The 14,792-nt window shown below is 49.1% G+C and overlaps 5 protein-coding genes and 1 non-coding gene across 6 annotated transcripts; 2 read left to right on the top strand and 4 right to left on the bottom strand.

The window, feature by feature from the left end:
- Positions 1–681: 681 nt before the first annotated feature.
- Positions 682–800, bottom strand: YALI1_A07842r. Its single transcript, XR_002432055.3, has one exon. It is a non-coding gene; the product is annotated as a 5S ribosomal RNA (ribosomal RNA).
- A 735-nt stretch (positions 801–1,535) lies between these two features.
- YALI1_A07829g (uncharacterized protein) lies at positions 1,536–2,021 on the bottom strand (the record flags this gene model as incomplete). Its single annotated transcript, XM_499867.3, has 1 exon — positions 1,536–2,021. One exon carries the CDS (start codon positions 2,019–2,021, stop codon positions 1,536–1,538), a length of 486 nt encoding a protein of 161 aa, XP_499867.1.
- Positions 2,022–3,499: 1,478 nt separating this feature from the next.
- On the bottom strand, positions 3,500–8,210 carry YALI1_A07768g (uncharacterized protein; the record flags this gene model as incomplete). The annotated part of the gene is made up of 2 exons (XM_499866.3): positions 3,500–5,998; positions 6,366–8,210. The coding sequence occupies 2 exons, from the start codon at positions 8,208–8,210 to the stop codon at positions 3,500–3,502; spliced, it is 4,344 nt and encodes a 1,447-aa protein (XP_499866.3).
- A 67-nt stretch (positions 8,211–8,277) lies between these two features.
- YALI1_A07766g (uncharacterized protein) lies at positions 8,278–8,615 on the top strand (the record flags this gene model as incomplete). Its single annotated transcript, XM_068281685.1, has 2 exons — positions 8,278–8,346; positions 8,391–8,615. The coding sequence occupies 2 exons, from the start codon at positions 8,278–8,280 to the stop codon at positions 8,613–8,615; spliced, it is 294 nt and encodes a 97-aa protein (XP_068137786.1).
- A 2,606-nt stretch (positions 8,616–11,221) lies between these two features.
- On the top strand, positions 11,222–12,213 carry YALI1_A07730g (uncharacterized protein; the record flags this gene model as incomplete). Its single annotated transcript, XM_499865.3, has 2 exons — positions 11,222–11,339; positions 11,957–12,213. The coding sequence occupies 2 exons, from the start codon at positions 11,222–11,224 to the stop codon at positions 12,211–12,213; spliced, it is 375 nt and encodes a 124-aa protein (XP_499865.1).
- Positions 12,214–12,857: 644 nt separating this feature from the next.
- On the bottom strand, positions 12,858–13,784 carry YALI1_A07712g (uncharacterized protein; the record flags this gene model as incomplete). Its single annotated transcript, XM_499864.3, has 1 exon — positions 12,858–13,784. The coding sequence occupies one exon, from the start codon at positions 13,782–13,784 to the stop codon at positions 12,858–12,860; it is 927 nt and encodes a 308-aa protein (XP_499864.1).
- Between the last annotated feature and the right edge of the window lie 1,008 nt (positions 13,785–14,792).

Raw genomic sequence — 14,792 nt, 5'->3', positions numbered from 1 at the left:
CCAAGAACACTTCCACTGCCAGTCTCCCCGTCCTGTCCCGGTCTCCTTCCAAGCCCAAGGCTGAAGTCATTTTCATTGAATCCAAGCCTGTTTTCGAGTCCAAGCGAGCTCGTAGACGACGACGAAACGGGGGAGACGGTGGGGGATTCTTTGGAGGAGGGTTCTTTGGGGGTTTTGATGGGGGAGGAGGAGGAAGTTGCGACGGAGGTGGTGGTTCCTGTGGAGGAGGAGGAGGAGGAGGAGATGGCGGTGGCGGAGGAGGAGGAGGGTGTTAATTGGCAGATAATTGATTGTTTGACAACTAATTGGCTGGCTTGACACTGGTTTGTTTTTTTTGACAGTGTTTTTTTCTTTTTTTTATTTAACTGAGTGTTAAGTATTGAATATTAATCGGAAAAAAAAAAAAAAAAAAAAAAAAAAAAAAAAAAAAAAAAAAAAAAATGCGTGTAGTAATATAAATGACTGTTTGAAATAAATATAAACTGTTTACTGTAGTCACCTGGATATACCTCTCTACTAGTAGTATATTTCCACTGGATAAACGCCGCCTTTAGGAGACTTCTATCTAATTGTCACTAAAATTCACTAAATTTTTAACCAAACCAAATTTAATAATATGCAGAAAAATAGCCACAAAAACAACAGCCCAGTCGCTACGCTCATGGGCTGGACTGCAAAAAGATTGGCAGCACCTAGGATTCTCGTATGGTCTCCCACTACAATACTAACTGGCTCTCTGGGTGCTTGACTATGGCTGATCGGACGGGAAGCCGTATTTTCACCAGGATATGGCCGCAATCACGGGCCTAAAAATCTGCTGGGACTATCTATGTTTGTAAAAGTCACGTGAGGCGGAAAAATGAGAACGTTGACCACGTGTCAGGAGAAAACCCGAGTCTGGGAATACTGTGGTTATGTTTAGTTATTGTCAGCAAGTCCGCAATGTGATATCTCATTGGTTTCTTGCACTCATTTTTCACTGTAAGTTTTAACTATGATTACTTGACGTTTAGTTTGAACTTTAGCCACCCATTAATCTCAGCGAGAACGCTCAAAAAATGAGAACTGGATCATCTATGGTGATATTTCTCACCAAAAATTTTGGTTCGTGTTCATAGTGTCTTCTCTCACCTAGCAGTTTTATTCGTGTTCTTATTAGGACCATTGTTTCCCTTTTTGTAGTTCTGGAACATTATTTGTCAAGTATGTTCTCAACTAAATCTATAATGTTTTGACCCCCTTTTTGGAACAAAAACGAACAGTATGGAACCGTTTGAACTTCTCTTCTGCGTCTGTGAAAAGTGCTGGTAACAATCAAAAGACCACCCTATCGATTAAATAAAACAATTACACGACATGAAAGGGTCCTAATCGCAAAATGGTAACTTCTTTCACGTCTTACATACGTTAAGCAGGCGGCGGAAGAAAGTCCCCTTGGCGACTCGTTTCCACATTATCCTCTTTCTGCTCAGTCCCCTTACAACTGGTTGTACATCATCTTACAATTCAAACAATATCATTAATAAATAACCAGACTACTGCTTGGTGGCAGCAATGGTGAACTTGACGGGGTTCTCGCACTCGTACTTGTCGCCAGTCTTGACATAGACAACCTGGGGATGGAGAGGACCGAGGATCTTGTCGGCACAAGAGTAAAACTCCTGGGAGCCGTTGAACTCAAGGTCCTGGACGTTGCCGTCACCCTTGAAGGTGAAGCCTTCCTTGGGCTCGGGGGGGGACTTGAAGGTGAGCTCACCGTCCTGGGCAACGTCGAGAGAGAGTCCGGGGTAGCCCGCGGCAAACAGCTTGATGATATCGCCATCGTCCTCGGCTCGGAAGTCGGAGTAGCCCTGGGTCAGACCGTAGACAATGTTGTTGCCGTGGAGCTGGAGAGGCTTGAGGCCAGTAGCACCGGGGCCAATGGAGGCCTGAAGAGAGTACTGCTGGGCGTCTCGGGCCTCAATGGGAGCGGAAAGAGCGGCGGTGGCAGCGGTGAGGATGGAGAGAGTCTTGAACTGCATTGTGAGTGTGTGTGTGTGTGTGTGTGTGTTGTAGAGGTGGGTGTTGTGTAATGCTTGATTGTGGGACATCACAGAGCTTTATATATTGTTGTTTGGCACAATCTACGTCATTCAACGGTCCTCCATCCACGACTTGTGTGCTCAAAATAGAACACTGGCCAAACTCTGAAGATACATCTCGAACTCTGAGGGTAGCATCGGGCCTGCATTTGCCATGTATGGAGGGATGATTTCAGGCACACCCCGCAGCACCCACAGCAGCGTGAATGTTAGGAGAAAAACTGGCAATAGTTGCTGTGAACCGATATTCTCGCAAAAATAGTCCGTTTTTCCCCCTTTTAACCGGCCCCGGAGCCCTGGATCCGCCCTTTCCCTCTACAAACGCACCCAGTTCCGGGGAGTTTTGAGTTCAGAAATAAGCTGAAAAATAGTGAAAAAAAAGGGTGTGACGTCAGTCTTATTTTTAGACACCGTTCAGAATTGACTCCAGAACAGGGTGGGCAAAGTGGGGGCTTCAAGAGCAGCAAATGTCGCTATACAAACACAAAAAAACGATTTTCTCAGCACCAAAATGGACTTATCTCGTCTCATATGCCCCCCTCCTCCCGCCGTTTCACTGGAAACCACCTATTCTCGCCCATAACACCAAAACCATACACCAAGACTCCCATGATCGTCACTTTTGGCACTCAACGTCGATCTATGGAGAAGATTAAACCACGTTACATTGTCGGAAAGAACGGTTTATACGCAGCAAAAGGCAGTGGCGCAGTCATCACATGTTTCTTTGTTGGATTGTGATCTCATATTCTCTCTCTCAACAGCAACCGGTGTAGAATCTACAAGTCCAGGTCCATACTCCAACTACACCGTAGATACAGTACAGTACGGATATTCCAGAAAAACCTCAGTACTTCATCTCGTCAATTGAGCGACAAAGAACGTGGTTGTACTTGTCCACCATCCAGAAACAAGAGTAAATCTATTTCTAAACCGATGATCGTCGAATCTTTGATCTCAAACACTTGTACTTGTGCCTCCATTCAGGAGGTTACGTCTCATGTGCATCTCCAAAACTAACCGAGATGGAATCCCAGAGAAGGACGTAATGATTGTCTATTAACAGCTTCCAATAAAGTAAACGTTACTAATCGTTTCTTCTTCCAAAATATATCTCAATTAAATGTTTATAATCATTGTTTCCGCCAAAATGCCTAACACCTCTCTTTGCGATGCAGTTTGTAGCAATATTGTTCAAGCTCTGTACAGTACTTGAAGTTTTGCTTTTTTAACACAAATCGTCAACAATACTATCAAACTAACCTCTAAAATACCAAGTAATGCTCGTTAGTCTCTCATAAAAATACAACCAGCCAATGCACACATTGACTGCCCTTATTACTTATAAATAATGTCCTCTATACGCCTCCAACGGCGCTCTCGTGTTAGTCACGCAACCTGCTGTCCTCCATTCATGGCTAATCAGACAAGACCGCCTTGCCCCCTTCCAAATACACCTCCAACATGGCCAAAACGTCCTGCAGAATAATGCGACAGATGGTGTTCGAAAAAGCAAAACACGAGTCAATGGCCTCAACAATAACAGCCTGAGAGTATCCCTTGGCAGCCTGCGAGTCTCGAGCTTCATTCTGCAGCAAAAATCGATAGTGAGCCAACGCCTCCATATCCGAATACAAGGCCGAAATGGCGTTGAAGTACCGAGCACCATAATCATGATGAGGATCGATAGGAGTGCGCGGAGGGGCCTCGGCTCTTCCGTTGGAGCTTTTATCCGTCGAAATCGACAGGTTCTCGTTGCTGTGGTTATTGGCCAGGCTGATCTTGCGCTGGAACCGCTTGAACAGCTTGGACGACGAGTTGTCCTTGTCCTCCTTGGGCTTCTCCTCCTTCTTGGAAAAAATGTGGTTGGCAAGCAGCCCGATATCCGACGACCGACGGTTGTTAGACGTCATTGGGGTCGTGGATGGGGTGGGATGCGACATTACGGGGTGCAGGGCCGACTCAGAAGGAACTGACGACGCTAGAGGGGTTAGAGTGTCGTCGGAATCAGGCGAGTTGGCCCCCAAATCAATAATTAGATCACCGTCGGCCTTCAGCACATATTGGTGTCGCGAGAGGTTGTCAATTCGAGCATCCAGTCGCTCCAGGGCATCGTCGATCGATTGCGCCGACGAACTCTGGCCCTTGACGCCCGTTCTAGATGAGTCGGCAAACGCCATGAACTCGCAAATGGCCCGGCAGTACTCGTCGGTGATGTAGAGTCGCTTGTCGAGGACCTTGGCGGACATTGACGTCGACAGCGACCACACGTCCCGTGGCACAAACAGTTTGTCGGTGAGAAAGCCACCGGCTGTGTTGGTGCCTGAGTCCACCACAAGACGCAGGAACCACACTCCTCGGAGAGCCAGGTCCTCCGGTGGCTTTTCCCATGGATGGGGGGCTGTGGGGAGCGACAAGATGCCATACTGGCCCGAGGGAGTGGCGCCCTCAATGTTGTATTTGACGTTGACGGGTCCAGAGAGCGTCACGGCGTAGTACAAGATGGGGAACGACTTGAGAGACGTTCGCATGCGGGTCTTGGCCATGATCACCGCCGGACTGTCGCGCACAAGAGTGCTGCCCGACGAGTACATACTGGTGTTGGAAGAGTACATGCTGCCGGTCATGGAGGCCGTTTCGGGCGTCGTGGCTACACCTGCAGAGGCAGGGCCTTTGAACGGGAAGATAGACGTCCGCAGCTTGAGAGACGCTGACGATGATACCGATCGCAGACCCCGCTTGTTGGCGTTGAGCGAGAGTGGCGTGCTTGCGCTTGTGTTTGTCGTGCTGGTTGACGCGATGGAGGGCGCCTTCTTACCACGTGACAATGTCTCCGCGTCAAGAGCCTCTCCAGGGGTGGTGGGCATGGGATCTGCCGGTGGGGGAGGAGGAGCATCCATGTACGTTGGTGACGTTGGCGACGTAGTTGCTGTATTAGGTGAGACCGATGTGGGGTGGATACCCGTGGTTACGGATCCCAAGGCGTGTTCTGAGACATCAGCAGTGGTGGGAATTGTGATGGGTGTAGGTGAAGTCGAAGTTGAGGCAGTAGTGGTCGACGTAGATGCAGAAGAGGCAGTACCAGGAGGCGCCACGGGAATGATTGTGTCATGGGAGGGTGTGTCGCGTGTTGCGGTGTGAGTGTCTCTGTCCTCAGCTGCCTCTGCATTCGCATCCGGTTCTGCCTCTGGATCGAACTCCAAATCGTGCATGTCTTCGCCGTCAGGAGATTTTTTGCTCAACAACAACAGGTCATTGAGATCGCTTTCAAACTCGGCGAGAATACTCCGTCGCACCCGCGGGTCGTCCTTGTCCCACGGCTTGTGTCCCGACCGCTTTACCGAGTCGCTGTGGTCGACAAACGAAAAGTCCTCCTGATCCGGGTCGTCCTTCGGCTCTCTCGTTGCGCTGCCAAAGACGCTGCTGCTGAGATGGTTGGTCGACTCCTTTTTGGGCGTCGAAATCTGCGACGTGGACGGCGGGCTGTCGGGCGCAAACTCGCGTGGAATCTCCTTGGTACTCTTGAACGAGTCCACCGAGTCCGTCGACGAGTCCGGATGCGACCTCCCGGCACCGGCTCTCAAACTGCTGCCTCGTTGTTGCAGCGAGGGGTCGTGCATGGGTTGGACGAGCTTGATTGTGGAAGTGGAAGTGGAGGTGGAGGAGGAGTTGGTGGGGTCAATCTTGTTGTTTGTGTCGTTGGTTGAGTTACCAGACTTGCCGGTGTTGTTTGTGTCCTTGTTTGTGCCGGCGCTGCTAATGTCGCGTTCCACGTTGGTCGTATCACTGGTGGTGCTGTTGGAATCGGTGTCGCCGTCACCTCTGCTATTTCTGTTGCTGCCGCTATGTTGGTCGCCCACTTTTGCCTTGAGCCCCTTGGTTGGCACGCTAGCACGAGGACCGCTTTTCGCTCGGTTCTGAGTTAGCACTGTACTATTGTTGTCCCCTGCAATCCGGCAGTTTACCCCTGAATTTTCCCCTCCACAATTATGCGATAAAATAAAAGCAAATTGCGATAGTGTAAAACGGCAACCGGCAAAATAGTAACACCGCAAAACGGCAAAATAATAATAGGAGCAATAGAGGAGGCGAGAAAAAGGTGGCTCAAGATCGTCAAACGTGAAAAGACGTCAAAAGAAAATGCCACCTAACCATTCCCCTCTTCCAGCCCCTATCATCGCACGACGTACAGTGCGAGCGCGAGTACTTCTAAGAGTACTTGTAATCAACCGGTACAAGTACCTATAGCACAATACCCATTCTCATAAGCCCACTAATACTCACCTCATCTAGATCGAAAAAGGGCGAATTCTTGACTAGTCCCTTGGTAATAGAAGACAACTGGTGCAACTCGCGCGAATCTTTGGTCGGCTTGTCACGCGACTTGTCCAGAGACCTCATCGAAGTCGTGCTAGAGAGAGAAGACACGCGTCGAGGATGCCCGTTCATGTCTTGACCGGTTGCGTCAGTGTCTTGGATGTCGCTGCTGTTGTCACAGTCGTTGTCGTCGGAGAAATCGGAGGAATGCGTGTCCTCTAGGATATCGCGGAACGGTTCGTTGGAAATAGGGTCGTCACAAGTCGAGTGGTGAGCGTCAGAAGTCGGGGTCGCGTCGAGCTCGGCTTCACTCCTATTATTACCACCTACACGAGGCTGTTCTGAAGCTACTGCGGTTTGGGGTAATAGGGTTTGGCTAGGGGGTGGGTTAGGGGAGGTGTCGAAAATGTCACAGTTGGTAGCCGCCATGTCGGGGTTGCCAGGGGCAACAGGGCTAGGGTCTGGTGGTGGGGTTTTATCAGGGCTAGGGTCAGCTTCCCTGCGCGGCATAATAGGCGAATCCACCTCTTTTAGCCGAGGGTTGTTGTCTGGACCTGCCGAATCCGTAGAACCCACCTCCGTATCGGGTTTTCCGTCCCAGGCGGCGCGGAACGCCTTCATGGGTCTGCTGATTAATCGCCGGTCTTTTTTGTCCTCCGACGACGCCTTTTCGCCCGTGGTCGTCTTTTGTAGACCCCTCATGGACGCTGTGGATGCGGAGAGAGGTGATGTGGGAGGAGATGCGGAGGCGGGTGAAGACGAGGTTGTGAAGAACGTGCTTGTGTCCTGAAAGTCGACAGAGGTGTCGAAGGTGTTGTCAGCCTGATCAGTAAGGTCTGTGCAAGAGGAAGCGTTGCGATGGGTGGTGTTTGGTGCATCTACTCGTACTGCACATCCCCCCGTCTGGCTGCTTTGCATGCGGGTGTAAGCTGCAAGAGAGGGCAGAGGGAGCTTGGGCGGGGGCTGGGATGGAGGAGCTGAGGCCAAAGTCGGGGTCAGGGGCGAAATGAGCTGCAGCTTGGGGGGTGACTGGGGAACAAGGATTCGGGGCGGTCTATGTTTGTGTTTTTTGGTGGTTGGCAGCTTGCCCTCCTGACGCCGGCGGTTTTTGATCTGCTTCAGCGCGTTCATTTTGTAGGCGTTGTACTCATCCTCCGACAGTTCCCAGGGCTGGAGGGAGGAGTGGTCGAACGACGTTGATTTGGTTTTCCGCAGGGAGTGGGCGCTTGGAAGAGCGGCGGGGCTCTTTTGCGAGTCTCCGAGATGGCTCAAGCTGCTGGTGGAGTGGTTTGTGTAGTTGTGACTGTTGCTGGGGGTTTGGACCAGGGTATCATTCGAAACATGGGTTTGGTGGCTCTGGGGACTGTCGAGACTGTGAGAGTCGAGATCACAGATGCCCAGTAACGACGAGTCGGAGATGGTGGAGGCGAATGATGGCAACGACGGCAGCGACAGCGAATCGCTTGACGACCCCAGGCTGTCCAGGGACTGTAGCGATCGCAGCGACTTGTGTCTATGGTGGTCTCGGTCAGCGGTGTAGTCGGTCTCGTGTGAGTCGGTCTCGTGCGGGTCGGCCCGCTCGTCAATCACCTGTTTGTCGGGCTTCCATCCCGAGTACACCTCGAAGTTCATTCTGGAGAAGCGGATGGGCGCTAGCTCGGGCACCTCGGGCAGCTGAGGGACCGGGTCGGGGTTCTCGCCGTTGCCCAGCGAGATCCACGCCGACTGGTCGTGGCTGTCAAACCTGTGGGAGTCGCACAGAGGCATGGGCGGGCTCTGGGACGCCTGGTGGCGGTGGAAAAAACGCTTCATGGGGGGGAGGGCAAGTTGGTCACGGCGGGCGGGATCAGACTCATGTCTCGGTCGGGGGACCCGCTACATGACAAACGCACCTTATCCACGGGAGCGAGGTCCGAGACGAACCAGTTTCGGACTCTGTTTCAGCCTTGTTTTCGCTAGGCGGATGAGTGGTCGGTGGAGGTAGCCATTGAGGTTTTCTGGGACCGGAGCAAATGGGGATTCTGGGACGGTCCAGACCCACGGGCTCGTTGCCGCGTCACCGGATTCCCGACCTCGTCGCCGCGTCACCAAATCACCTCCGGCGTGGGCCCTCTGGTTCCATGCATCACCCCTGACAGGGCTTTAGCTTTTTGGTTCGGATATTCACACCGTTTCAGTGCCTTCCCGCAGCGATCAAACTTAACAAGTTACTTGTAGATGATAAGGTAAAAGAAAAGGGAAAGGCAAAGAGGAGAAAGAATAAGAGAAAGAATAAGAGAAAGAAAAAGAAAAAGAATAAGAGAAAAAGACGGGAAAAGAGGAGATAAAGAAGAGAAAATGAAGAGATAAAGAAGAGATAAAGAAGAGAAAAAGAAGAGAAAAAGAAGAGAAAAAGAAGAGAAAAAGAAGAGATATAAGGAAGGGCAAAAGAAGAGAAAAGGGGGAAAAAGAAGGGTAAAGAGAGAAGAAAAAAAAGAAAAAGAAAACAGAGGAGAAACAAGTTGGTGTGAGTGGACAGTGAGATAGGTCTGTTTCTCGCGGTCAAATTCAGCCGGATCCTCGTTTTTGTGCTTTATTGTGCATTATTTGCATCACAAAAGTGCTTGCAGTATCGTACGAACTATCGTATCGTACAATGCTCTTTGCTCTGTTTACAAGCACAAGAACAAGCACGCAACAACGCAACAACGCAACAACGCAACAACGCAACGCACGCAACGCACGCAACAACACTACGCAACCACTACGCAAGCTGTCGTCGGCGCAGAAAAAGAAACCATCTGAACTAACGTCTGTGCGTCTGTGCGTCTGTGACGAATGTCTCGAGTCTGACTGTACGTGCGGTGTGAGAACCTCATACTGGCCTGATGTTTGGTCTGTTCAGCCGGGACGGACAACCCGCCATCTAACAACCCGCCATCTAACAACACTGCGGATCTGACCAACCCACGGTAAACGGACAAGTACACGTACACGTACAAGTACAAGTGCAAGTACAAGAATGTAAGTACGTACCTTCCAACTCTGTGTACTCTCCACCCCCAGACATGGAAGAAAAGCAAAAAACAGACCCTGTTAACCTCCAAACTAAAACGTAGCTACAGAACCCACTCTGGTACAGAATATCGCAGTAAACGACACATTAGCGCGTATCAACCCAACATATTCGCGCCAAAGATGGTCAAAAGACGCCCATTAACACCACCATCCGTGGGTCTGCCCCACCCACCCCACGTGACATCCAAACACCTTCCTCTGCTGCTTCGCTGTATCGCCCACTCCCCAGGCCGGCGGCTCCCTTTACAAAAGTATACCATACAACACCTGCCTGCGGCTGCATCCAGCAGCATGGCGCAACCAGTCGATCATAAATGTATACGGTACGGGTTCTGGGCGTCACGTGACCCTGACTTGCGGCGGATGCGAGAGAACGTCCATATACGGGTTCAGTGCGTTACGCACGTTGTGATACATTCTGGTTTCATCGTGTTTCGGACACTGTCTCGTACTTGTAATATTATGTCCCATTTTTGAGACAAGATTTTTCTGTTTTTTTCTATATACTTTTTCCGCCCCCTGAATCCCTCTGCTTAAAATGTGCTGTTATTATGCTGGGTACGAGAAATGGGATGTTGTTATCAGAAGGGGTACAAGCAAAGACAAGTGCGAAAGAGCATCGTGAGGAGCTTACGAGAGCGAGTGCGAGTGCGAGTACGAGTTCAAATTCGAGTTTGAGTAATCATTCGTGGTTTTATGCTCCTTTTATCATGGTTCTACTGAGTACTTTTATGGTACTTACACAGTGTACTCGTAGTTGCCCTTTCCTCTTTTTTTAATTAATAACATATCACCTCACTACCCTCTATTAAGTAAAACCTTAAGTATTTACTTACCGTACGGTGTACCCAATCGAGAATGTGTCAATTCACAAGATTGATATCCGATTCCATGAGTTCGATACAGTACAGTATCGTATATACCGGTTCGTATCATACTACTATAACAACTGCTGAGTAAGCCTTAGCTGGTGAATTACTTGCACAGGTAGTTCATGATATGTCGTAACGTTGGTATAGTACATACATACTTGGACGAGTACGGATAGCTATTAGTTACAGTAATACCACTATCCCGAATACCGCACGCCGCACTTCGTTGCTACTTGAAAAAGCTGACAATTGCGCAACCACAACCGTGCAACCACATCCGCGTGGTTTTGCAACTCGGAATGGCTGCAACAAGAGACACATTCCATGCCTCCAATCGGTTTGGAGGTCAGCCGGTGTTGATTTGCTTTCACAATTTTTCACTTTGACATAAAATTAGATTAAAAAATATAAAATATATAAATATATATATAATAATAAAATAAAAATAAAAATAAAAATAAAAATAAAAATAAAAATAAAAATAAAAATAAAAATAAAAATAAAAATAAAAAATAATATGTGCCTCATGACTACTCCACTTGCAGTTTAATATGTATGTACTCGTAAACTGACCGAAGAAAAACAAAAGAAGAAAAAAAAGAGAAAAAAAAAAAGAGAAAAAAAAAAGAGAAAAAAAAAAGAGGAAAAAAAAGAAAGAAAAAAAACTTGCTGTTTCATCACGTCACACCCATTTCCTCGATCCCCGTACCCTCTGCCGCACTTTTTACACCCTCGGTGCTGTTTCGCCCTCCATCCTCCACTGATAAAGTTGATATCACATGACTCTGCATGTAGAAATTTTTTTTCCTACACCATGCATATTTTTGGCGATAAGCAGAAGGCTCTTTGAAACACGGCCGTCTACCAGACTGGAATCAACGCAACTCTACAAAAATGTCGGCAGTCGGATCTCTGATTTTTTGCACGGATTGCGGCAATCTCATGGACACTCAGCTCAACGCCAGCAAAGATCTCGAGTGTGATCAATGTGATGCTTCTTTCCCTTCAGCTAGTGAGTACGAGGTGGGTGGAGATGTGGCGACGAGTTATGTGGCGACGAGTTATGTGGCGACGAGTTATGCGAATGACTTAATGGATCGGAACAGATGTACAGAATGATCACGATACCAGATCGAAGATACCTGATGTAGATGGAAGCAGAGGGACGGAGATAGAGGCAGGAGCTGTACAAGGACGCGGTTTGGGTGACGAGTGAACTTGTCTTTATTACTCCTTTGGATGGCTGCTGGTAATGGATGGTGGGCAACGCGATATGTCTAGCAGATGAGGGGAGATCCGATACCGTCTGTCCGCCCGCTTCTAATGCCGTCTATAGACAGATGATTGAGATATACATGTTCCTGTCTGTCTTATGGGATGATCATTTTGAGTCATGGAAGGCTCGTACCATGTTTAGATCCCTCTATCTGATGTTATATGTCTGATCGTTGATTATGTGTATGATCTTTGATTCAAGTCTGCTCATTGATCTCTGATTCAAGTCTGACTTCTGAGTCCGATCGATGATCGTCCCCTGCAAGTGTCTCTGATCGCCCTCTACCATTCAGTACTTCATACAATCTCGAACCACGGGTCGCAGCCTAGGTTTCACCATTCCTTCTAACACAGACACCACCAACCTCACAGTCGTGACCAAGTCCGCCCCCGACGCATTCCCCTCGGCCCTGCGGTCCAAACGATCCGTCGTCAAGACCTCTCTGGCCGCTGGAGAAGCCGACGAGGGAGCCATCATCAAGGAAAAGTGTCCTCAGTGTGGCCACGACGAGATGCAGTACCATACTCTGCAGCTGCGATCTGCCGATGAAGGTGCCACCGTCTTCTACACCTGTACCAAGTGTCACTACAAGTTCCGAACCAATAATTAGAGGAGGGGTTATTTATTGTATACTATGAGTCTGGTGGCATGTGGCATGTCTACCGTCTCCAAAAATAGCATGAGCAAACACATTCCTGGTTTGCAAATATATCAGACTTTGAATATCGCGCGTAGAGTATGTTCAAGTCCGAACATCAAAGCAGGACTGTGGGATGTGTCTTGAACGATCAAGTCTACGAAATCTATCTTGATGATGCTCGTAGATCCAGTGTTTGAAGTAATCGGGTTCGATATATTGTACATATAGTACATAGAGTACATCCTACTCGCGGTATGTATGACGGAGCCATCTACAGAACATCTCGCTCATCTTGCGGAAAGGCAGGTTAATAAGGATAAGAGGAGTTGACAACTTTGGTCTCCAGTTTATGTGTCGGTTAGATGCTTTCGTGCCTTGAAAAATGACTCTTCATTCCTCTACTGACGGTTCCCACTCTTGTGCAGCCACATTGTCGTTCGTAGACTGTCAAATACCGTGTGCTCTCGCCGTACCCACACCAAGTATCAAATTTCTTCTGAACACCTCCCTTATGATCACGTGACTTCTTTCAAGTTCTCGACCAATCTCTCCAGTTCATTCAACTTCTCTTGTTCAGTCAAGTCTATTACTCTGTATAAATATCATCCCCTCTCCTAGTGAGCGTACTCGACCTCGTTGGAGTTTTCGTACTCGTACATGTCCAGAGCGACAATGGCAGACTCTCGGACCACCTGGTCCTTGTCCTCGGCAAACTTCTTGAGAATGGGCAGCACGTCGTCGGTGGCAATGGAGCCCAGAGCCTCAGCGGCCTCGTGTCGGACCATTCCCTCCTCCTCGGTCTTGCCAAGTACCTTGATGAGAGCAGGAACGGAGGCAGGATCGCTCATCTGGCCAAACACGTAGGCAATCTCATGTCGGAAAAGAGCAGAGGAGTCATCGAAGCCGGTAGCAAGTGCCAGAACAGCGTCTTCGGTTCCAATGTCTCGCAGACGGAACATGGCTCTGTACCGGTGGAACAGGCTCTGCGACTTGTCCATCAGGGTCTTCTGCAGCTTCTCCACGGTGGCCTTATCGGAGCCCTCGGCCTGGTCGGTGGGCAGAGGAGGAGCAGGGTCAATGGAGGTGTAGGCAGACTTTTGCAGAGTCTCCGTCTTGGCAGCCTCCGAGTTCTCCCACTTGATTCGCTCCAGTGCAAGCTCGCACGTCTCTCGAATCACCTCCAGAGGGTCGTTCTCAAAGTACTCCTGCAGCATGGCCACGGAGCCCTTGTCTCCCAGAGCTCCCAGAGCCTCGGCAGCCTCGTGTCGCACCATGGCCTGCTGGTTGGTGTCGGCCAGCACTCCCTGCAGAGGCTTGACTGCGTGGAAGTTTTTGGTCTGGCCCAGAACGTAGGCCAGCTCGTGCTTGAGCAGCTCGGAGTCGTCCTTGAAGCCCTCGGCAATCACATCGATGGCGCCGTTGTCGCCCTTTTCACCCATGTCCTTGAGCGAAAACAGCGCTCGGAACCGCAGGGCCAGCGCGGTCTGTCCGTCTTCGTTCAGCAGCACTTTTTTCAGCTCGGGGAGAGTTTCGGTAGCCATTTTGGGGTGATGTGTGGTGGTGTGAGGTGGAACGATTTGGGTGCCAAAAAATTATGCAGTCGGGAATCGAAACTCAAACGTGAAATTTTTATCAGATGCGGCTACATGAAAAACGGGTAGGGTAACTGCAGCAACGAAGCACTGGCGTGGTGAGGCGAGGTTTCGAAGGGTTAGTATGAAAGCATAAACGGTCGTTGTTGCTGACAAATCAAACAAATCCATTGAGAATTGTTGATGGTAAACCGACGAGGACGATGTTGACAAAATCCATCGAGAATTGCTGGTGGTAAACCAGTGCAATTCTGAAAAATCCATCGAGAATTGTTGATGTAACCGACGAGGACGATGCTGACAAATCCATCGAGAATTGCTGGTGGTAAACCAGTGCAATTGCTGACAAATCCATCGAGAATTTTTGATATAAACCGACGAGGACGATGCTGACAAATCCATCGAGAATTGATGGTAAACCGGTGCTTACTTACAAATCGCACTATTCCTCTGAGAACGACACCAGGTATAGTTTGGTTCGAGTAGAACTGAGTAAGGCGAGATTTGTTGGAGATCATCCCATGAAGAACCTACAAGTACATGAGCATCGCTAGGTCTCACTCGTGTTTTGTACTTACTGTTTTGCTATAGATTCCTTCAATGAGAAATATACTGAGCTGGCTTGATGGTCCTTTCGGTTCTAAGTAGCCCTTTTTTGGCTAAGGACTTATTGATAGAAATTCTCTTGTATTTTGGCAGTCTTTTGCAGTGAAAATGGGGTGTATACAGTATGTATGTACAGTACGAGCATAGCACTTGCGGGTGATGGAAAACGAAGAAAATGATGGAAACGATAAAAATGATGGAAAACTGGCGTTGTTTTTTGCTTCCAAACACGCCAATCTCCTGATCTAACGCCTCGAGTGGGACGTATGATACAGCAACATACCGGGCTTGTGAGCCTCAAGTGCTGAGTGAGTATTGTAGAGTAGCTACCGTGCAAAAGGATAGTCCCAT

Source organism: Yarrowia lipolytica, chromosome 1A (genome assembly GCF_001761485.1).
Source record: "Yarrowia lipolytica chromosome 1A, complete sequence".
Classification (NCBI taxonomy): Eukaryota; Fungi; Ascomycota; class Dipodascomycetes; order Dipodascales; genus Yarrowia; species Yarrowia lipolytica.
This window is presented reverse-complemented; position numbering and strand designations above follow the sequence as displayed.